This window comes from Stegodyphus dumicola, chromosome X2, assembly GCF_044657685.1.
Source record: "Stegodyphus dumicola isolate Sdum_Otavi_A_Nest chromosome X2, ASM4465768v1".
In the NCBI taxonomy this organism is placed as follows: Eukaryota; Metazoa; Arthropoda; class Arachnida; order Araneae; family Eresidae; genus Stegodyphus; species Stegodyphus dumicola.
The window spans coordinates 20,800,163-20,825,718 of NC_140781.1; the positions used below are offsets into that span (position 1 = coordinate 20,800,163).

At 33.7% G+C, this 25,556-nt stretch overlaps 1 protein-coding gene across 4 annotated transcripts in view; it reads right to left on the reverse strand.

Moving 5' to 3' along the window:
- The window catches only part of LOC118190773 (SCY1-like protein 2), a 934,165-nt gene that overhangs the window by 311,078 nt on the left and 597,531 nt on the right, over window positions 1-25,556 (reverse strand). For all 4 annotated transcript variants that reach the window (XM_085809944.1, XM_085809942.1, XM_085809945.1 and 1 more), the window contains exon 4: window positions 6,003-6,235. In XM_085809944.1, the coding sequence (XP_085666070.1) occupies window positions 6,003-6,149 (147 nt within the window). In that variant the 5' untranslated portion in view covers window positions 6,150-6,235. The remainder of the gene's footprint in view (window positions 1-6,002; window positions 6,236-25,556) is intronic.

Genomic DNA, 25,556 nt, shown 5'->3' on the forward strand with positions numbered 1-25,556 from the left:
CTAATATTACATTTTAAAGTGATAAGAAAGTGAATGGTTTCCTCCTGAGAATGTTAAATAAAGTGCTTTCTGTGATATCTTTTCTGTGCAAATAAAAAGATGATAAGTGAGTAAAGAAAAATATTCCGTTTATTCCCGTTTTTAATCCGAAATTTTTTTATAACCATATGTTTGATCTTTCGAATAATTCGTTTTTTTAAATAGGTTTTTATTTGTTCTAAAATTATCTTTTCTGTTTTATATGTTTGTTTACAAGTTTATCTCCTTTTTAAATTTTTCTTTTTACGTAATAACGCTTTAATTTGGAAGTAATCCTGAAATGGAGAAGAAAAATATTTTTTTTGATCATTACGTCGTTTATAAGGGTATCTGATTAATTTTAGTTACAGGTTTAGAACATACCTTATACGACATTTCCAGCTTTCGTGTTACTGAAAGTATTAAAAAGTTAAAAATTCAAATAATATCTAATTCCATATGGTGATTAAGCCAGTGCTAAAGTTTTAATTTCATTATTTGCAGTTTCAGAATGTGGATTATAGAAACTTGAAGTTTATATTGTATTTAAGAAATAGATAAGTTTAGAAAACTCTATATAGCATTTATAAAAAGAATTAAAGAATTTTAAATTCTTTCCTATATTTCTTCCTCCTGAGGAGCATTAAAATGTGATATATAATTCAAATACTCATTATATGCCTAAATTTAACGCGGGTGTATTAGAATAAATACACATGCATTTAGCGAAAGTCGTAGAAAAAGTATTATGAGGAAGTCCTTGTTGTAAAATAAATGAACAGCATTTTAGTTTTTTGTTTCTTACCTATAGAATCATGAGAGATGGAAAAAGACTCATACCAACAGATTTTTTGCCATACTTTTTAAATCTTCTCAAAAGTAAATGGGATTTATTGACTAAGTATTAAACTAGACAAAACGGATTCCTGCTTAATTAGTTACAGGGCAAAGCTAAGAAAAACGATGAATCTGCAATTATAAAAGCTGAGTAAAACAAATTTTTAAACTTGAAGTTTAAAACTGAAGAACGATTTCAATTCAAGCCGAATGCTCCGAAATTATAGACAGGCGGGATTTGTAGCACAAAGTTTGCAAGCAGAATCAAGAAATGGGTTCTACATGTGATAAAAATTCAGCGTTAGCTGCCGTCAAGATAAAGTTATTCCAGGCAGATATACAATAACGTGTAAAACTTCATGAAAAATATGACTTAAAACAGAGTTTCTTAAACTATGGGTCGCGACCCCCAGACCTGCAGCAGGGGGTCGCCAAAAATTTTATAGCAGTTTTGATATTTCTTTAACTTATTATAATAATTTTACAATTACCAAATATTTGTACACAATGTATCTGAAAATAGATAAAGATAAGATAATACATACAAAGAAAAAAACGAAAACGCTTCGACGATTCCTTTTTTAAAATATTGTAAGATTCCTTTCCTTTAAGTTAAATCTGAAAATGAGGAACCTTAAGAACTGGTAAGCAAATAATCGCTTAGTTCAGTGAACAGAGAGCTGAACTCAAGAAGGGTTAAATACCCTTTATTATTCAAAATAAATTTAACAGACGGCTCCTTCTTGGAGTTTACAAAAAAAGCCTCCACTTGGGCTTGAACTCCTGAATACTGAGAAGTAAAACTTAACTAAAAAAATATAGCCGAAGCTATCAAGATTCTAAGAGAGTTGGCCCCTTAACGCTAACTAACGGCGAAGCTACCAAGGGCCTAAAGTACGGCCGAGCGTAATAATAGCTTAGAGAGAGAGAGAGCAGCCTAAAAGGCGAACGCGCGCTGCTCAGAATATCTGGCTCTCTAATGAAGTAAGTAGAACTTCAAAGTTAAGTACTTCTACTTTTCATTTGCATTTGACCGCGATTCTGAAAATACGTTCTGGCTGGAAGTTGTAAGCTGAAATTAAGAACGAACAAGAAAGTAACTTTAACTAAAAATTAACTGTTAGAAACGCACGTGACGCTGTCATTTCGTCTGTTACTTATTTAAAATTTTCACATTGTTCTATGTCTTAAAATTAAAAATTATAGTTAATGATCTAAAGCTGCCATAGTATATTACAGTACAAGTGAAGAAATTGACAGTTTCACTCACGTTTGTGTTGGATTTACGCAGTGCTTATGGGATCCCATAAAATTTTCGTAAATATTAAGAGGTACTGGGGGTTATTTTTTAAGGCTGCGAAAAAGACGCACGATATCATAATGCCGGTAGAATATTAAATAAAATAAAATGGTATTTTGATTCTGAAGCATCTTCACATGTGAGTAAAGTAAATTCACATTTATAATTAAAATAGCAAGTGATATTCAGTTAGCAAGGAATGAACTTACAGATATGGAAGACAAACAGAATGTTGAGATTTATGTAACGGTTTTAATTTACAAAGAGTAATATTAAAAGAGTAATGTTAAAATGTATACTATATGTACCGAAAATAAAAGTTAATTAAATTTTCGTTAACTCTGCAATACGACGTAATCGTATTTAGTTTAGTGCTAGTGCAGTTGTATATTTAGTTTAGGGTGTATTATTTTTTGTATGTTTAGTATTTAAATTAATTAAATTTTCGCTAACTCTGCAATACGACGTAATCGTATTTAGTTTAGTGCTAGTGCAGTTGTATATTTAGTTTAGGGTGTATTATTTTTTGTATGTTTAGTATTTAGTTTATGTATTTAGTAATTATGTTTTTTAGAAATATAATAGGTGAAATTAATAATTAAAACCAGAATGAAAATTTAATTAAAACGGATGGCTGATTGGTGGATTAAAACATACACATTATCTTGCTTCTCAAAGGTAAAACGAGTTTATGCTGTAAATCAACATAAAACATTGTCAGTTTCAAATTCAACAATTTTATGGCAAATTCAGAAAACAATAATTCGCATTTATGGCACTAAATGTGTCTTAACATAAATTTAGCTGAGCATTTCAGTTGAAAATATGATATTTTATCTCGGAATATATCAAAAATAACGAAATACCATTTTTATGAAACCTGTAACAAATTTAAGTTGTAGACATTAGATATTTTTTGGAAGCCATAAAGATGAAAAATTTGCAATGCCTTTGCCGGGAATCAAACCGCAGACCTCTGGAATACGCGCCCAGCGCGCAGACCACCACCCCTCGAAAGCATGCCAAGAAGGTGGGAGAAATACCTTATAAAGTAATCAAATATCTTTTCTATAAAGAAGTATTAAATTACTTTGCGACGCGTTAAGTTTGTGCACACAAACGTACGCATGTGCTCCAGTGAAAGTTAAGCTTTTAGGGGCAACTAAATATTTTAGAATTTTCATCCAGCATAAATCATAAATATGTTTTAGTTTATAATTTAAAACGTTAAGATTCATTACCGTAGTTAAAAAATATAAACTGATGGTCTAATAAGAAACTAACACCATCTGATGTTGAATTCACAAGCCATGAATTCATTAAAATTCCAGAGGACAAAGACATATAAAAGAAAATTCTTAGATGAGTACAAAACTAAAAATTCTTAGATGAGTACAAAATTCTTAGATGAATACAAAATTCATAGATGAATACAAAACCAAAACGGCGCTGCCGAAAGCGCTAATGTTACCTTATTAGAAATGTCAAAATGTTTCATACTTATATCCAGCTTACCATAAGCATCATTTTTAGAAATCATAGCAAAGAATGCAGAGAATGTAAAAATTGTTTTCGGAGTAAGAAACATTAAAACTCTCATCCAAATTCGAACTGAAAGATGTGCTCTCATCCGGACTCGAACTACGGATTTTTCAATAAAGTTGCTGGCTGGATGTGTCAACAACTTACATTACAACAGGTCGCATCAGAACGTCTATGATTTCTTGCAAGAGTATTAGCTCTTCCTAGCACGAAAAGTGCAAATATTACATTAACGAAGGCTATGCATTTAAAGCTTACCGTTAAAACACCTCAGTTTTATTTAAAAAAAAAGGTAAAACGGGCAACTTTGTACTAAAAAGAAACCCAGTGCACATAATTTTTTTAAATTACTGTACAACATTTCAAGCGTACGTTTTCACTATATTGGTTGAAAAAGAAGGAAACAGTGTTAAATATGTGCCCAACGGGCAAACTAAGCAAGAAATATGTTAACAAAGAACTCAACAAAGATAAACATAAAAAATGCATGTGCTTTTTAGGGCTCAAATTTCAAATAATGTGTGTTTTTCCATTTTTCAAGAAAAGTGCTTAAAATCTGCATTAGCGTTTTACTGCAAATATTGCTAAGAAGTGTGACGTCATTCAAGTGTAGCTACTTAAGAATAAGCGGCACCAAAAGAAAGTTCTCCGCTGGTCATTTTTCACTTCTAGTGTCTTCAGGTGTTCACTTTGTCATAATTTCTTTCTGTACGGATGGTGACTTCGTTTGGCAGTTAGCATATAGAAGAGACATCATATTTGACATCAGAAGATGACATCGTTCACGTAAAGCAGAGTTTAGTTGGATACGCCGGATCAAAGCTCCACTCTTCAGAATGTGAACTTCCGGTTAAATATTGCTGATTGGCTGAGATTAACGCTTTCTCATTCACAAATGTTTTCATGTCACGAAAACATCTACGCATTTAGCCCTATTACCAACCTCTGAATCTCAAACTAGAGAAATTATAAATCGCCTTCAATGATTTCATTCTCCGTAGTGTATTGTATGATTATTAATCTCTACGTTGATTATTCTCTCAGTATCATTAATAATTTGATTCTCCATAGAACGTACCATAATATTCATTTACGGCAGTGGGATTTGCGAAATTTTTCTTGTTTCTCTACATCAAAAGTCCATATTATGTATTTAATATTTTAATATTTTTGAAAATTAATGCTGATACAGATTTGTTTTTACATTTTTGTTATTTTTTAAGCACTGAAAAATTTAATGAAAGATGTTCACTTTGCTATGATTTATTACGCACTTCACTAATTAAAATAGTAAACACTTCAGTATATGAAATATCTACTGTAAGCTTGACTTGTGTGATAACATTAAAATATTACTACTATAAATAATCTTATACATTAAAATATTTAGCAGAGCTATAGGAATCAGGGAAAGAAAAATGTAATGGCTTTGTTTTAGTATACACTGGTCTCAGTTATTAATATATGCTTCCTTCTCAGCAATTTAATTTTAGGGCTTCCTTAAATGAAAACAGAAAGGATAAATGTTGAAATTTTGGTGCACTTGAAATGCTTCTTGGAAGCCTAAGTGACAAAGGCTTTAGAGATATTTAATGAAGTGCAATTATGACAAAGTATTTATCGATTTATTTTATTAAATATTTTACTTTGCTAATTTTTTAGTAGCAAGGAATGCATGAGGCTAATCTCTAAGCATGAATTAAAAGCTTGCAAAATATTTCTTACAGAGTAAAATAATAAATAAAAAAAGGAAGAGAAAAACTGAATTAGAAAGTAGATGCGCCACCTGGAAGAAGCAATGAACGGTTTTTGAACTGATTTCTTTAGATAAGAGATATTCCTCTAAGACCTTAAAGAAACTAGCGGTAAGTCTAGCTTTACTGCAGAATATATTGCAGTATTTGTAAGGGAAGCCTTTGTGGACTTCCGTGATAAGTTTGATAAGTTTTTAAAATTATTTGTCTTCCATGTAAGATAAAATTGATTATTTGAAATAAAAGGTGTAATCGCATTGTGTAGATTCTATTTCGATTTGTGATCTCAGTTCTTTTAACGTATCATAATGTGTTCGGTGTTGGGTTCAAGGCGAAGAATTTTTAATTTTATACCGTTTACTGATTTGTACATGTTGCCGCTTTTCATTTTTACTGTAGTGGATGTCACCGTTTACTGATTTGTACATGTTGCCGCTTTTCATTTTTACTGTAGTGGATGTCACCGTTTACTGATTTGTACATGTTGCCGCTTTTCATTTTGACTGTAGTAGATGTCAAGTAGTAGGTGTAAACTGTAAAATCAAACTTACCCGTTTATCAGATTTTCGCACTGCTTCATGTATTTTCCACACGAGTTCAGGTCCAGCACTTGCAACTTGCTTTCCGATTTCAAAATACTGGGTGATAGGATTAGCTTCTTGGGGGGTCTGAGGAGCAGGTTTCAACTTGGAAAACATGCCGATTCTGGACAGGCAGTCACCTTCTCAACACCATTGGCACCATATACATCTGTTTCTTCAACACCGGCACTTCATGATGAAATCTATAAATATATTATTCTACTGTAGCAAAATTTTATAGAAGTAGCAAAACTAGTTTTTGTTATTAAATTTGCTATATGCATTATTCTGATATAACTAATGCATATAAAATTTCAGTACACAGAAAAATAATAAAGCATTTTAAAAATTTTTATATTGCTAAGTTTTCCTTTTACTTGTTACATGTGCACACTTTTCCTCTGCTTTTGAAATAATATAAAGGTTTCTGAAATGCAATATGACAAACAAAAATGTTAATGGTACTTTTTCACAAAGCAAACATGTCATATTCGCGTAGATCTACTAGCAATATAATAAATGCGCATCGTAAGAATATCTGCAAAATCATAGATCATAGTTTATAGATTAAATATCGTGTTTAATTGTAAAAAGACTGGCCATTAATGAAATGGAATTTAGTTTTGGAACTTTTGAAATATTTTAAATGTAAACTACATTTATTTTGAATATTATTAATCTCCAGATTAGTTATTCATACGCATTTCAAACAGTGCTCTCGTTTATGTAACTGCATTGAAAGTGAGCAGTTTATGTATATCGAATATTATTTCTCATGCAATATATGGTTCAGTAGTGCCATGTTCAGAAATATGCATTTCTCCCTTACGGATGCGCAGTCCTGAAGATGCATAAAGTTCAGTGCTATAATAATCCCGCGGTAGTAGCCACGAAGGTGCCTCTGTGCGTGTGAGAATACTGTGCATCCTTCCGACGTCCTAGTTAACGAAGTGTCTAGTAACCGTAATCCTCTTGAGCGTGATGCCGCGATCTGATGTATGCAATCCTGACGTGGAAAGGATTTGTCGAAGATTACAACTGAGATAGGAACCTAGCTGAATATTACAGACAGCATTTATATGAAGCATTGTTTGGAATTGTTACCTGTTGCTGCCAACTACCTGCGAACATAGCAGTCAAGTTAATCGACCGTTATCCATCCTTCCATATTCTTCATGTTATATTTATTCCTCACATGTTATAGGTGGACATATCCTATTCATTGGTTTTGTTAAACTCAAGGAAACCACACATTAAAGTTTATGTTTAGCTTACAGCACATACGGTCTTTTGGTAAGAAACCCTGTTTCACTCTATCATTACCAGATTAAAATTCAGCAAAGTTAAATGAAATGTTTAGAATTGCCTATTGAACTGTGACCTGTTAACATATGTATACATATATCGACATGTGTTACAGATTTATCATATCTTCATAAGCAAGCATTTTTGTTCATGACTTATCACAATAAACCAAGTAAGTTGAAAAACACTAAGAATAAAGAAAGCTACTCAGGTTTCAAGCTGAAAGATTGATGTATGAATATTTCAACTATCAGGCAAAATTTAACGTAACCAATACCAGTGTAAGACGATACTGGTTACGATTACAACTTAGTTTGTCATTTGTTTGATAATTTTTACAACTTGTGTAGTTAATGACATGAGCTACAAAAATTTCCACAGAAGAATTATGCATCTAAGTCAGTTATTAATAGACGTATTTTGATTTCAATGAGAAATACCATTTGGATCCACTGATTTAACAGTTAAACAAAAAGCAAAAACAACTTCCAGAAATTTATTGAAGAATTACAATGAAATATGTATGTACAAGAAAGGTCAATCTGCTATCAGTCTTAGGAAATTAAAATAAATGAAACAAGTAGCAAATAAATGTTTGCAAAACATTTCTTCTTTGAAATAAAGAAATAATTAATTCATTGAAGAAAATAACAGTAATGAAGATTGTTCACTTCCACGCCTATCGAATTAATCTCCACTTTTCGTTACCCTGCGTTGGCAACACGCTTTTGAGATTTATCGCTCATAGAATGCGGTCGCTAAAAGCATAGCTGTTGTAATTCTTATTTTAAAGCTTATCTGTATTGCTGTGTTATTACTAAATGTTTGCGTGTGAATGTTTTATTATTAAATGTATGCAGGTTGGTTTAAATAGACCGAGAGTGGTTGAATTTATTAAAGATATTTAAAATCGAAACTACTTCATCCATTTCGGCGCCATTCTAACACAGGAACGTAAACAAAGATATTACTGGTTATTGAAAACTATTTGTGCAGCTGATAGGGATAGATTATCTAATATGGCATAATAAATGTGTTTTATGTAATGTTACTTTATAATGTACAGTTTTCTGACTATATTCACATTGCGTGCACAACCTATTCGAAGTACTAATTCAGAAGTCAAACAACAAAAATCAGCGTTATACCTACAAAATTTTCACAGGACTAGTTTCGATGGTTTTACCGAACCATCATCTTCAGCTGCAAAACCGCAAATGAACAAGGTAGGAAATAATGATTAGATAAGATAAGAAAGCCTGAACAAGAATGAGCAAGTGGCGCCATCTGTTGGCGAAACCAGAAATCTGTTGGCGTTCTGGTTTCGCCAACAGATGGCGCCACTTGCTTATTCTTGTTCAGGCTTTCTTATCTTATCTAATCATTATTTCCTACCTTGTTCATTTGCGGTTTTGCAGCTGAAGATGATGGTTCGGTAAAACCATCGAAACTAGTCCTGTGAAAATTTTGTAGGTATAACGCTGATTTTTGTTGTTTGACTTCTGAATTAGTATTTATTCGGCGTGTTATTGTGTCTTAACTATTCGAAGTAGTTTGAGTATTGTTTTAACTAATACCAGTTTGATGAAGTTAGTTTCCAAGCATGTATATCTTATGCATACATCTGATTTATGACCGAGTACTTTAAATCAAATAAAAAACAAAGTAAGCAAACTACCTGCAGAAGGAAAATAAATGAGCTAAGGCTTAGGGTAAAACATTTTTTACGCAGAAGTTAAGAACATTTGTTGCTTTTTAAATTTACATTTTATTTACGCTTAAATCAGTGCATTGTTCTCAGTAATGAGAAAAGCTTATTTATGCATAAATTAATTTAGCATAAAACCCATCACATTTAAGAGTAAACATATTTACATAAAAACTGGTAACTTTTGGTTTTCAACAAAACTTCTAGATGAATAGAAATTAAATTCTACACTCAGTAGGAAAAACGTATTATATAGCCGAAAAATAAACACTGAATTCATGAAGTATTAAATGTATTACACGAATTAAAGACTTCAAAATTCTATCTTGTGCTAACACATGTTACATAATAATTTAGCAGGAAACATAAGATATCGTTCAGTTAATATATTATAACTTAAAATATGGTTATTTTGTTAACAAACGAAAATGTTTTGTTATGCCATAGTATTGATATTAGTTTGTTTATTTAAGTAAACTATGATTAAAACAACAACCAGTTTTATTCAACTGAGATAATTCAGACAGACCTAGTAATATGCCAATATTATCGACATAACAAAACTGGAAATAGAACTGAGGTAGTTAAGACGATTCCATCATTTTTATATATTTTATATAAGGACAAATGTATCAAACAGCAAATTTTCAAAAGAAGGTACAGCTTTTTATATAGCAAATAATTATGAATACTGGGCAAGTTTAATTGTTGATAGTTGCTGCTGTATTAGGTTTCTATTATTTCATCCATACTTCATCTTTCTGTGATGTAATCTTCGACTCTTATAAGTGTAACAACAAAATTCACGAAAATGAGTTTAAAACATTTGCTTATTTTAATAGAAAATTTATAATCATCCGAAATTAAAATGCAGAAGATACGTCTCGAGGCGTACACAAAAAGTGCTTTTTCAAAATTTTAAAATTATTCAAGTATCATATTTCTCTAAATAAGATAACAAAAAAACCTTGCTGACCTTGCCTGACTTTGTCTGTGAGATTGAAAACAAGTAAAACTGAGTATTCTCATGTGAAGATAGATGATTGATTGACGTTTCTCCTGTATTTAGCTTTTAGTTTAAGAGTGCTGTCATTATAGAGAAGAGAAAGGAGAAATTTCGGAGTGACTACTGTTTAAAGCGTATTTAATGCTCTTGGTTACAATCCAATAACACACGTTTACATACAGAGATATAAGCAGGAGGTCCCATAAATATTAATAGGGACTTTAAGGGAAGGTACAGCCCTTCAATGTGATTGAAAATTGCATAACAGGTTCAAACATTTTGACGTACCCTCTCCCTCCGTCTCAGTATGCCTTTTGTGGTCACGGTAAGTAATATGTCTCGGTCCCCTCTGTATTATTGATGAGGAATTCAGATATCGGTCCAATGTTACGCAAACGCCAATATAGGAATGGCTTAGGAATGGTATTTTGCTATTCGGTCAAAATTTAATATGCTGAGATATGCACTAATTCGATCATTTCAAATATTTGTAACTGCGTAATTAATACAGATAAGATTCCGAAATAAAAATTTTATAAAGCAGTTTGATGAACAATTATCATCGTTCCGGATGATAAACATAAAGAAAAAATAAAATGAAGTTTATACTAGTTTTGTTGTCCGCGACTGAATGGCCTCAATTCAGAGTTTTCGTGATTTTCTCGAGTGCACCTTAAACTCGATCCACGTTTTGGTACAGAGCGGTCCAAGAAGATATACGTCTTCTTTGACAATTGGCTTTCTAATGTTTTACTTAAATAACCTAAGTAAGCCATACCAACATTAGATCGGCTCCCAAATGACTCTTAAATACTACCTGGATATAGGTATTTACACTCATGTCTATAAATTAAGCATAATTCAGAATCACACGGAAAACGAACTCTAAAGCAAAATTTTCACCTGTAGAATTATCGCCACATCTTCACGAATAATATTCAAATTACAGGAAGTCATCAGATGACGCCGGGAGTACGTCACAATGACGAGAGTGTAACAGAAGTGTATATAAGGAATGGTGGCAAAGACGTAAAATTGTTGACAAGTGTTCTGTAAGCCCCTCAGTGCCACAACCGAATAGGTATGACACATGGGACGCATGTGGATTATTTTGTACGTGGTAGAATTATTGGCTGCCTGGAATGTGGGCATACTCAGATGGAAATATCCGAGAAACTTCGAATAGCCCAAAGTGTCATCTCTAGACTTTGGCAATAATTCCAAAATGACGGAAATGTCAGTAGACGTTACAGTACAGATTACCTCCAGTTACAACGTTGAATGACTACCGGTATAATCGGAGCACAGCATCAGATCTGTCTCTTCAGCTATCTTCAGCCACGGTATGACAGTTTCAAGGCAAAACGTGTGCAGACGTTTGGGACAGTCTTTGGTCTATGTGTTCGCAGGAATGTCAGATGTTTTCCTCTCACGGCAACTCACTGTCGCCCGCGGTTAGTTTGGAATAGAGAATATCCAATGCGACCATGGTCACAATGTGCTTCTGTAATGTTTTCCGACAAATCCTGGTTTAGATTTCAGTCTGTTTCACATTGGGGTTTCATATGGAAAAATCCAGGTACCCGCTACCGCCAAGACAACTTCATTGACAAACACAATTACGTTGGTGCAGGATTGCTCGTTTGGGATGGAATTATACTGGGCTCCAGAACCGATCTGCATGCTCAGATCGAAACCGTGACAGCCCACATTTATCGGGACATGACTCTGGAACAACATGTACGTCCCGTTTAGGGGTACTGTGGACGTAGAATTTGTGTTTATGGATGACAACGCCCGTCCTTACCGCGTAAACTTTGTAAAGGAATGCCTTCAATCTGAGGATGTCACCCGTAGAGAATGACCAGCCTTCTTCCCTGACTTGAATCTGATAGATCATGTGTGCGACATGTTTTGCGGACGAATTGCAGCCCGTCAAGCCCCTCCTACATGTGTACCGGAACTTCGGAGAACATTGATTGCTAAGTGGAGTAATCTTTCCCAAGATATTGTTATTGTAAGCTCCATAATTTGATACTCAGCATACCGTGGCGTTGTTCACTCTGTATTTCATCGTCTGGAAGACATGCAAAGTATTAGACAGCATACCAAACATGTAATGTTACGTTTAGTAAGGGAATCTCCCTTACAAAATTTTTTGTAATTGCTCCTGGGAACAAAACTATTAGTTTTTATTATTGGTATCATACATACACCATCGTTTTTTGTTCTTTATCCTTAGTTTAATAAAGGGGCTTTTTAAATAAGTCACATTTGTTTTGTTTCTGAACTTTTATTTGCGGAAGCTGACATTAATTATCCTTAATTTATGGACATGAGTGTAATTTTCACTTCGATAACTGAGCGGACTGGCTGTACAAGGTTTCTATGTGACTTTCAAAACGTAACATAAATACGCGTAACTTTCCCATAGCCCAGTCCTCTATGTGAACGACTTTACTAACATAAATATTTCTCTAAATTTTTGTCTTGGAAACCTAATCTAGTTTAAATTCTAAGATAAATAAAAGTTCTTAGCGGTGTCGAACATGAATGCCTACTATCATTTGTACTTAAAAAAATTAAGTTTTATCGATCATTATATATTCTAATATATTTAAAGATTTCTTGTACATCGCAGATAGAATCTAAATTTTGAAACTTACCTGTTCCATTAGCCAATATTTCACAGAGATTTTAAAGCATTAATGGTCAATCACGCATTGTTTTACAGAAATAAATATTTGGGTTATGATTTAAAATGCTGACAGTAGGAGACAAATGTCTGAACACTCATACATTCCTTTCACAATATCCCTTGACACAATGGGCTGGAAACTCTATGTGCAAAAATATACAAAATGCTTATACTTTATTAAGTTATATTTATATTTATAAGATTATTTTGTATTTTAAAAGAACCTTATAAATTCGCCAGCGAAATAGCCTTCAAAGTAATTTATCTAACAATGCTATATGTTCGAACTTTTCACAGTATAGAGGGCGCTGTGGCGCCGAAAGAATTTTTCTGTGTGATTACATTATGTAACAGTAGGTTCGCCGTTGCGATGTCTCTGTATTACTGTGATATATTTTGGTGTTTTCATTAAATATAAATGAAAGATATCGTCATGTATTTTTGTATACCAAATCAAGATCAAAATTAGACTGATACAAACTTGTCGAAACAAAAACAGCGTTCGAACAAGAATCATCAAGTATTATTACTCGCCTTTCGAACTTCGCATTCGTATCGTTAATCGCTTTGTAATACTATAAAATTACTATTGTTTGTTGCTTGTAAAAATTTAAATAATTTATAAACTGAGGAATTTATATCGAGAATTCTAAAACGTCCCTTAATGCAGTTGGAAATCGATTATAGTAAATTGTCACAATGTTTCAGAAATAATTTATTTCGAAATGGTCTTAATATTCTTTAGGATGGCGTTGCAAAAATAATAATAATAAAAGCTTTAATGAATATGAACGGAATTTTTCATAGCAACGAAAACCATTATTTATCAAAAGAAAACTTTCATTAATTTCCTTTCAGTTAGACATAATAGATAATCTCACTTTATATGAACTGAAAATATATTCAACTTGAGCATTAACTATACTTTAAACAAGAAAGACTGTTTGAAATTTATTTTCACACTTTCCCCGCATTGAGAATACCCATATGATCAGTGAAGGATAAAATGAGAGAAGCTGATTCACCTTCTAGTATCCTCAAGTAATCATTGGGCATTATGTTTGAGTAGAAAAGCAGAAAACGAGAAAAACATCGCTTTTTTAATATTATATATACTTACAAAGCAATTCTCTTTTTTGTGATGACTTTTATATTCCAATTTAATTATGTCTTAATTTAGTTAAATCAAATTTCATTATATGAATAATTTAAAATATTAATGAATATGCTTTCTGCTTTACAGCCTTCCTGTTTTTTTGCTGTATCAAATATTGTATTCTTAACTACGACCGTTTGTCAGGATTGCCTAGTTTTCTTATCTCTCAAGTAGAATGGCTCCCAAAGGTTTTTGATTCGCGGATCCCCTCCTTAGACGCATTCTATGTCTTACAAGTTAATAGTATTTAGAGTAGTGCTAGAAGGAGGAAGAAGGGAAATACAGCAAAAGTACATAAAATATAGAGCTATATAAACAACAGCACAATATCCATGAGACGAAATTACTTTGAAAACATCGAATTTAGCAATAATATATTTTCAACTACAACTCAGTATTCATGGTTTTCTTAAAAGTTTGCCATACAAAAACGTTATTTCAAAATTCAATAAATCAAACCGTTTGCATAAAACAGATATTATTAGTGAGGGAGACAGTAAACAGGTCCATGCAATGGACACATCACTTCATTTTAATCATTATATTAAGTGTTAAATCATAAACTTATGTGCATTTTAAAATCCAACTAACATCTCTCATTAGAATGAGCATTAATATTATCTTGTCATTCTTCAGTCATCTTAACTGCTAAAACTGTGCTTAGGTCTATTGACGATTAATCCAAACTTTTCTTTAAATATCTGGAACCCTTTTTTGTTTCGCTCAATTACCTCTTGATTATTTCTCTAGGCTTGTTACTTTTATATTGGGAATTTCTTGGCAGAGGATTAAAAGGCGTTTGAAAAAACATACCCGTTCATGTAATACTGATAAACCAAACTGTATTTTTTTGTACCAAACAGGAAACGAATGAAATTAAAATTAACGAAGATGTAACGAAGGGTATTAGTTTTACCTAGAAACCTCATTAGCAGTAATACTGAATGCCAACAAAACGGGCCAGAATCATCTTAGTATCTCGTTTAGAAAACATCTTTTTCTGGAAAAACATTTTCCCTACACATTCCTTTCATTCCAACAAAATACTTTCCACGTTTTCTGCCTCCCTGTCAACAGCCCAACCCTTTCTGGCGAAATGTTATTGTAAGTTTATGTTTCGTGGCATTTCATTCTTTCAAGAGCACAGTAATGGTAGCTCAAAAACCACGATAGATTAGTCCAGAATAAATTTTACACATTTTCATGATTTATCCGAAAATGAATCCGATGTTGAAGAATATATTTTTAATATTGGATTACGAGCGTCCACAAAATTTCAGGGGAAAATATTTGTGGTGATTTTGAAGAAGGTATGGAAGGGCAATTCTTGTGCTAAAGTATTTAGCCCATAAGTTTAAGAATATAGTTACCACTTTTATTTTATAGAAATGAATATTTATAAAGGAGTTGGAAAAAAATGCAAAAATTTTAATTTTTGTTCACGAGTGTTCATCTTCAGTTGTCATTACAGTTTCGTGGACAATATCCAGGAGAATCTATCAATGTCCAGGAGAAGTCTTTTGCCCGATTCGTCGAGGTGGCGGTCGATTTGACGGATTGAAATGGGGATGTCTGAAGCTGTTGCTGCTAGACATCTCAATGTCTGTGACAGTGTGGTCCGCCGACTATGGAATCATTTTGAATCCGAGGATTCAGTGTCTAGAAGACATGTTCCAGGCAGATCTAGAGTTACAACACCTGCGGGAGACAGTTAGTTAGCTCTTTCGGCTTGAAGAAGGAGTAACATTACTGTGTCTCAGCTCATGGCAGATCATTTAGTGGCAACAGGAACAAGAATCTCAGGTACTACAGTGCGCAGACTCCTGCACAATACAGATCTATATGCAAGACGACTAGTTGTTTGCGTCCCCTTGACCCGAAGACACAGATGTGCCCGTTTATGATCGGCAAGAAAACAGGTCCTCCTGGACCAGTCAACAATGGGAGTCTTTCCCCTTCACAGACAGGTCCAGGTTCACACTGGAGAATGATTCAGATCGTCAGCTGATCTGGAGGGAACAGCGCACCAGATACAACCAATCCCACATTGTGCAAAGACGCAGCTACAGAGGTGGTGGAATAAAGGTTTGAGCTGGGATCACTCTGATTGGTCACACTGAGCTGCATGTGTTCCATGGAGGAACTTTGAACGGTGTGAGATATTGAGACGAGATCCTTGATCAATATGCCCTCCCATATGCCGCTGCTATTTCTGTTACGACAATGCGTGACCGCACCGAGCTCGGTGTTGTTGAAGAATTTCTTGAGGGCCACGTTATGGAGTAGCTGGAATGGCCAGCTCAGTCCCCAGATCTGAATCCGATAACGCATGTTTGGGAGTAAGCTGGGAGTGGTTACTGTTTTAAGTCCTCCTCCAAGGTCGTTAGATGAGCTTAAACAAGGATTACTCCGTGTCTGGTCGTTGCTTCCCATTTCACTGACCGACAACTTAGCTGACAACATGGAAAGGTGCTGTCGCCAATGTATTGCAGCCAGGTGTGGACACATTCCTTCTTAGAACCCATTTTGGTAATGTTACTACCTCATTTTCCCTTTAAACACTATAATATACCGTTTCCCCAAGACAGAATTCCTCTGCCAAGAGTACAATGTTATGTTGTAATTCAAGTTTGTGTTGAGCTTTAGAAACATTCTATTTTGAATTCATCGAAGAGCTGTTTAGTGAACATGTTCTATAAATTTCTTGTTTTTATGTTGCTTAATTCTCAAATTAGATCCAAAAAAACATGCTGCTCCTTAACTTTTGGAGGGCAGTGGTTTTCGTCATCAGTAATTGCGGCGTCCACAAATAAGAAATATTTATGTTTGTTATTTTGTTTTTGAAAATTTCTTAAGTTTTTTTTAAAAACGTAATAAATCATTTATTGTCAAAAATGTACGTATACTATTTTTTATTTTAGGTCCAACTAATGTACAAGGTAGATGATCAAAGAGAAAACGTGATTCATCTAACTCAGGATGCACACGGGGAAGAGGGTGCCATTTCCAAAACCACGAGAAAGTATCTATATATATCTCGAAAGATGGAACCTCGTGGACTTTGACATTGACACACTACAGCTAGGAAATATGGAAACCAAAATATGTTAAAAGAAATACCGAAAATGCAAAAAGAAATGGCGGGTACAAATGTAGAATGCTTGGAGATTGTTTGTGGATGAGTCAATGTTACTCCAAGTAAAAAAATACGCGGAAGCAGAGGAAGTTTTGTACAGGGAAAAAAACTGGACATTATCTTTAGAAGAACTTGATGCTTTATTACTATTATTTATACAACAGAGGCATATGGTTGCAATGATAAGGATTATGATTTTTCATGGAATAATACATGGAGTCCCCCTTTTTTCGAGAAGTAATGTCTCGCAGTCATTTTCGAGATATTATGAAATATCTAAGGCTTGGCTTGAAGTCAGCTAGGACTCAGCGTTAAGAAAGTGATAAGTTTACACATATTTCAGAAGTTTGAAATAAATTTATGCAGAATTGTGCTATTTTCTGTTAAGTCAGGAGAACATCTAGTTGTGGATGAGCAGTTATTTTCATTCAAAGTCATGCACGTCGGATAAACCAGATAAATTCGGATGATAAATTCGGATCCAAAACCAGACAAATTTTGGATGCTAGTCTATCTAGACTCGAAGTTTATGTGCAATACTTTTCCATATCTTGGAAAATATACATCGAGAAGTGAAATTGAAAGGTTCCTGAAAATGTACTAATGCGTCTTCTGAGCCCTCATCTAAATTCAGGTAGAAATTTAATTGTAGATATTTTTACCTAGAATTTTGGTAGAAATATGATTATTTTTTCTCACTATCATTGACTAAGAGACTTAAAATGGAAAACATAAGTTTTGTGGGCACAGTAAGAAGACATCGAAAAGAAATTCCGCATGAAGAAATGAAACGAAAAACCCGGCTATTTGAAACAGTTTTATAAAGAATGGTGAAACTATACTGACGGTTTATCCCTCCCCCCCAAAAAAAAAGGAAAAAAGGAAAGAAATATCCTACTTCTAAGTACCTTACGTTTGAGTGCAAATGCAACACAATTTTTTTTTTTCAGAAACAGTAGAGTTCTACAGCAAAATCAAATATGGAGTTAATATCGTGGACCAAATGACGCGTAAATATTCTATTCCGGCTGCTTCACTCAGACGACTTGTGCATGTTTTCTGCAATGCACTGAATTAAGTAGGAACGAATGCTTACGTTATCAACCAGAAATTAAGTGGTAAAATTATTTTAAGACAGTTTCCTATTTCAATTAGCAGTGGCGTTAAGAGAGCTTCATTTGAGGAGAAAAAAGCACAAGATTGTTCCAGGAAATTTTCAACTCTAACAAAAGGCTCTCGAAAAAAGACTTGAGTGTCAGATTGGACTAACAACAACAAAAAGAATGACGTGTGTAAAAAAATGATTAAATTCTGCGTCTGTAAAATGCCCTTCCAGTATTGAAAAAGTTGTGTTGTGTAAAAATTGCAAGAAGCTATAACATGTGTTTTGTTAAAGGAAATTTATAAAAAAAATTATTTTTATAAAATAAATCTGTTGTTCCTTAAAGAAGTTCTTAAACAGATATAATTAAGGTTATTATAAACGTTTTGTACTTTTATATATACATTTAATTTACTGAGCAGTCGATTTGACTGCCTTTGGCACTTCTAAGTAGGGAGAAAGCTCGTCGCTTCTAATATTAAACTGTTACGACACTTTTCAATGGCAGTGGAGTCCCTTGCTTGTACTACTCCTCTGTGTCTCGGCTTTTCGTTTCGACATCCATTCGAGCATATCTGTGCTTGTCTACATTCGGCCGTGATGGTCTCTACGTACGAGGGCCATCCAGGAAGTAGATTACGTTTCCGTCTGTGTCCGCTAGGGGCGGGGCTAGCGCGGCCATCTTGGGGTCAGAGCGTTGCGCAGCTCAGTCTGCATCTAGCCGTGCTAGTGAGAGGTTCGTGCTGTGCTCCGTTCAGATACTGTGACGGTTTGAAATGTCTGCGTTAATTGAAAATCCCGCGAGCTGCGAGGTGCGCTCAGTAATAAGGTTTCTGACTGCAAAAAACTGTAAACCGATAGAAATCTATCGGCAGCTTCGTGAAGTGTATGGGGACAACATTATCACTGAAGGTGGAGTGCGTCAGTGGGTCATAAGATTTCAAAATGGCCGAACCAATGTTCACGACGAAGATCGAAGTAGGAGACCCAGCATAGTGACCGCCGAACTTCTCGAAAAAGTCGATGCTAAAGTCCGTGAAAATCGAAATTTCACAATAACGGAACTTTCTTTGAGTTTTCCACAAATTTCGCGAAGTTTGTTGCACGAAATCATCAGCGAAAAGCTTTGTTACCACAAGTTTTGTGCAAGATGGATTCCAAAAATCTTGACAGAGGACCACAAAAATCAGCGAATGGCTGCAGCGTTGAACTTTTTGGACGCTTACCATAAGGATGGTGACTCTTTACTCGATCGCATCGTTACTGGTGACGAAACATGGGTGAAACATGTGAACTGTGAAACGAAATTGCAATCAATGCAGTGGGGGCACACAAGTTCTCCCCAAAAACCCAAGAAATGCATGCAAACAATGTCGGCAAGGAAGATGATGGCGACTGTTTTTTGGGACAGAAAAGGTGTAATTTTGGTGGACTTCCTGGAAAGAGGCACTACAATAAACTCTCAAAGGTATTGCCAAACTCTCCAAAAACTCAGAAGAGCAATTCAAAACAAGCGCAGAGGAATGTTGAGCTCTAAGATCTTGTTGATTCACGACAACGCCCGGCCCCACACGGCAAATGTCACTCGTAAAGTTCTTGAATCTTTTAAGTGGGAGTTGTTTCCTCATCCGCCGTACAGTCCCGACCTGGCACCGAGTGACTTCCACCTATTCCCAGCAATGAAGAAGTAGCTGGCTATGCAGCGTTTTGATGACGACGCACAGCTGCAAGAAGAGGTAACGAAGTGGTTGAAGGCGCAGGCGGCCGAATTTTTCGACGAAGGAATTTCCAAGCTCGTACATCGCTACGATAAATGCCTTAATTTGTATGGTGACTATGTAGAAAAGTAGTATTTGAGTGTGGCTTTCATCTGTATATAATAAAATTTGTTTCCTATACTTTGTTTATTTTTTTATTCCAAAACGTAATCTACTTTCTGGATAGCCCTCGTATAAGAACATAGACAAATATTCGGTTTGACTCCGACGTACTTGGTATATGTTGACATGCACTGGAGAAAGTCGACATTCTTCAATATTGTTCTTTCACGATAACATATATACAACTTTAAAGTTGGATTTGTTCTCCACTTTTAATTCTCCCATTCTTGTTCTCATGCAATTCATACCGTATCGAGTTTCATGTGCTCATTTTTTCGATTCGTTAGAGAATCACGTGTATAAAACGGTATTTTTGTTAATACACGAAATCAATCTTGCAAAAAAAATTAGTCTGGATAAGGAATAAATTTAATCATTCTAATTTATGTTTTTTTTACAAAAGTAAGTTTTTATTATTGAATTATTCGCTAAACTTGAAAGTTTGGTATCTATCAAACATAAAATTAAGATGAATTTTTTAATTTATTGAAAATCAAACTCACTCTAACAAAAATGTGCACCTTATCACAATGGAAGAATTAAAAGGAAATATACCCGAAGCCAAAAATTCTCATTCTCCACCTTCAGAAGCATTTTGCGAAGTTCAAACGAGATTTTATGTTATTTGCTAAGCACTTAAAAGAAACTGAAAATCTGTTCCGGCTATGATGGGCTTTGAATCATTCACCTTAGCTCCGAAAAACTGAATAAATGTTCTCCTTTGATGAACACCTTTGCACTAAAGTACTTTTCAGATCATCTGACATATCATAAAATAAAATATCTAGTATTTTTTTAATTTTGTATTTTAAATAAAATAAAATCTTAATTAGTTCGGAATATTATTAGTTCGTTACTACAAATTTGCTCTGGAAGTGGGACAACATAAATATCTTTCTAATGTATTTTCCTTAAAGAAATAATATTTTTAACTATATAATTTGAATTAAATATTGTAATTTAATTTTGTATTTGAAAGTCAAGTATTTGTACGTTTTGTGTTTCTAAGTCTTTGTAAGTCAATTAAGATGTTATTTAGAATCGTTGTTGCACTTCTATTTTTCTGTAAATTCTACTAGAAATGTTGGGTTTTAAATAACGAAATAAGATGAAAATTTAGTGAGGAAATATTGGCAACCTAAGTCAGAAGGGCTACACATCTCATACAAGTACTTACCGACAGGATAGCTGCACTGCTTTTGGCTACTCTTGTTTGAAGTGGGTTCCAGTCGTGATAAGCTCGAAGTTGAAAGAAAAATAGCAAATTTATCCAGTAATTTCAAGTAGGTAGATAAATAAAACTTTTTAGGCTCTTTTTTATGTAAATTTGGTCTAGTAATAATAACTTTTAGCAGAAAAAGACAATAATTACTATATAAAAGCTATTTTCCTACTAACGTAATATCCACCACGGAAATAATATCAATAAATAAACGATATCTATCCCCATTGTAGATTTACTCATTTTTCTATGGATTGTGTCAAAATCAACTTATGGATTTTTTTTTCTTTAAACGAAACTAAACAACAACAAAATTAAAGTTAGCTTTTTTCGGTCTTTATGTAAGACCATTTCTAAACTTAATCGTAGTAGGAAATTATAATAAACTTTTCATATGCACATGCACACCAGTTTTGTTACGGAAGTATGTAGAGACATTAGGTAATTTTCGAAAGCAGAAGAGATGAAAAATTAGCAAACGCCTTCGCCAGGAATCGAACCACGGACCTCTGGAATATCGGCCCAGCGTGCAGAACCACTACACCACGAACGCACGCTAGGAAGGCGGGAGAAATACCTTACATATTCTCCCTTTTAAAGGGCGACTGGCGTTTTTAGGAGACCCAGTCGCCAAATCCTGGGTGTGGAGAATCCTCATCCAACACCCTTTTAGTTCGGGCGCCACTGTAGAGGCATTAGGATTTTTTAGTAGGCAAGATGAAAAATGAGCAATGCCTTCGCCGGGAATCGAACGACTGACCTGTGAAATACCGGCTCAGTGTGCTGACCACTACACCACTAAAGCACGCTAGGAAGGCGGGAGTACCTTACAAGTATTTGCTGCATAGTGTATTAACATAAAACAGAATAACAAACAGAAAGAACTATGATATTTTTGAGAGCATAGATTTCTGTGACATTGTACACTCGTCTCTGAAGCCAGGAACAGCAAGCACCATTGACTTTTAAAAGTGGGTATTTAAATTAATTCTCGTATTTCACAAAGAAGCAATCTTATACCAGTTTCCATGGCGGCAGTTGTACTTATCCCCTAAGTGAACGCTGCGATAAAGAGAGAAAACGCCGACAGGCATGAAGATTTACATATTGCGTATCGCGCCTCAGGAGCTTTTGCTCGTTATCTTCTATTTTGATCCAAATGCAAGTTTTATAATAAAAAAACTATTCTTGATACCGATAAAGGAGAGTCTTATGCCTTGCTATTTAAGATTTGGAGACGTTACTGTTTTCTGGTTACACTCAGTACGTTTTCGCATTTTATAGGACTTTAAAAGAGGAAAAATATGTTTGTAGGTTTTGAGAAAAGAGTTTTCGAACACACTGGAATATTTTTCGTTACTATTTTATATTCTTCCTGATAGTGATAAAGTCTGAAGTATAAATTAAGTTTACTGGCTGTCTTTTGTAGCAAATTTTATGAGCTGTGACGATATTCATTTAAAGAGAAATTTAGCAGTCAGATAGTATTAAATCTCCTGATAGATTATTAAAATACTTCCACTTTTCTTACATTTGTTCATCTTTAGTGGGAAATTGTGTCATCGTAATCTACATTCTGGAAAGTTTACCTAATCAGCACATCAGTTAAAATGCCTTTCCCAAAATGTTACCATATTTTCTTTTATAATACATATTTCGATTTTACAGAATGAAGAGCATTATATTTATAAATTGTTACGAACATGTTATTGGATCTTGTTTAAAAACTATTCTTGTACTTGTTTCTTACCACTTTTAAATTTTCTTTAAACTTAATTAATTTTATTTAAATTTAAATTTTGACAGCAGGAATTTTTTAAATGTTATTTACTTTAGCCGTTCAACTGGAACAATGCAAATGTTACCCAAATTTGAACAGAATAATTTCTAATTATTCATAATCAAAGTTCTAAATTCTAATTAATTCTGTTAAAGAAATAGACATTTAGACATCTCTTAAAGATAATGGACATAAACTCTTAAAGATAATGGACATAAACTCTTAAAGAAATGGAAATTAGATTGCATGCAAAATAATATTTTGGCTGCTTATTCTATCATTATTTAGCTACCAATATTGAGGCTAGAATCTTACCCGTGCTATTATCTGCAAGTTCTGAAAGTCTCTATTCTGAAAGAGATACTCACACCAATAACCTGTATTAAAACAACTACGCCATAGATATATTCCACCTATAGTCACAAGTAATTGTATGCGTATTGCCTATATATAAAGAAATATTCCAGTAAACGAACTGTAACGAAGAGTTTTGACAGTAAACGAAGAGTTTAATTGCGCATTGTTATTATTAGTTTGTGTTTCGTTGATGAGCTTCAGTAAATTTACTTGAAGTTTGGACAATTTGTGTTTCATTAAAAGAACCATGTAACCTTCTTGACATATGCATGGCACCATTAATTATCTTCAATAACATGTTTCTAGTATTTAAAAAAATAAATGACGCGTAGGTGGGTAGAATTATTCTTGGGGTATATCTCAGAAATGAGTTTTATTCTTTCCAGAAGTTTACTGTGAGAGAAGAAAGCGTTTGAGTCTGAAGTTACAATGAATTATGAGACACGATGATTGTATATGCATATTTAATACATTTTCAGATATGCACTTTTTTGAATTTTTTATTTATTTGATTTTAGGGTCACTATAACTCACAAATAACTTCTGAATTTTAATAATTCCTAGAGTACATTGTTTCAATCTATCATAGTTACATTTTCTGCCAATGAAATTTTTGAGACTTTTAATACCTAAGTGAAACTTAAAATGTCTAATGTAAAACAAAAGCAATTTAGTTATTATTCCTCAATTATAACTCAATTCTCATCACTAGGACTTGTCGAATGGGTCTCCTCATCCTCAGTTGCACTTCAAAAGGATTAGTATACCTGTATAAACGATTTTGTCCTTTCTTTCCACGTGCAGTTATGGTGTAACTGGATAGCAAGTCCGACGTGTTATCGGGAGGTCACAAGTTCAAATCCCGGCGAGAACACTGCTCCTTTTTTAACGTCTTCTGCATAGATAAACCTAATGACTCTGCAAATTCCTTGTTTTAATCGCAAAGTAGCAAGATTGCTACCAAATAAAATATTTCTTTAGTGCGGTAGAAATCACACAAAGGATGATTAAAACGCAATTTTAAGATATTCTTTTGAAGGGACTATTAAATTTTCATATTTTTAAAACTAGTAGTAATTTCTTTTAATTGAGTTTCTTGCTACTAAAGATGTGGAAGAAGCTGCAGGGACATTGAAGGTAACTCCAAAATGCAACGAATTGCATTCTATAAGTATGTTAAGTTCAAATACTATGCCTCATAATTTATTATAATTTCATATTTGGAAAATTTTTTTTCGCAATAAATATTTGAAAAATTAAAACTAATTGTTTATCCTGGAAATACATACTTATATTTATCCAAGAATTCCAAGAATAGTGCATCTGGGATACATGCTATTTAACGTTTTTAATCACTAAAAGTGTTGCTGAAGGCAATGAAGGTGGAATATGTCTGCGATCATAGTCACTTCCAAGAATTGTGCTTCTGGGATACACGTTATTTAACTTTTTTAATCACTAAAAAGTGTTGCTGAAGGCAATGAAGGTGGAATATATCTTTGATCATAGTGACTTCCAAGAATTCCAAGAATAGTGCTTCTTGGATACATGTTATTTAACTTTTTTAATCACTAAAAAGTGTTGCTGAAGGCAATGAAGTTGGAATATATCTATGATCATAGTCACTTCGGTGTAGATTATCGATCTTCGCATCTCTATAAGAGCAATGGCCTGACGATAATAGCCGGAACTCTACCAATAAATTGTTAACTGGACCATGCCGATGAAGCTTTAGCTGAACCGTGAAAGAAATGTATCTCGAAAACTTTTTATCATTACCTAAAATGTAATATCTATATTATCTAGATAACTACACACATGTTATGATTTTGATTGTGAATCACTGAAAAGTTTCTCCGCTTTCGAACAAAATTTGCACTCTTTCAGAAAAATGTTAAGACAGGAAGCATTTATAAAATTTTACTGCTAAAATTTCTAACTTATCGCAGAAATTTCTAATTTACATTACAGAGCAGATCAGAATATTCCGAGACAGAAATTGCATTAATATAAAAAGTAAGAGAAATAAGGGAAAATAATTTAATTGCATAATAAATAATATAATAGCATGAATGCAATTTGAGAGCAAAATCCTGTAATACTTTCACGCAAATCATGCAGATTTATGAGTGTAATTTTATTACTTCTCTAAAGTCAGAAGTTTGTATTATAAG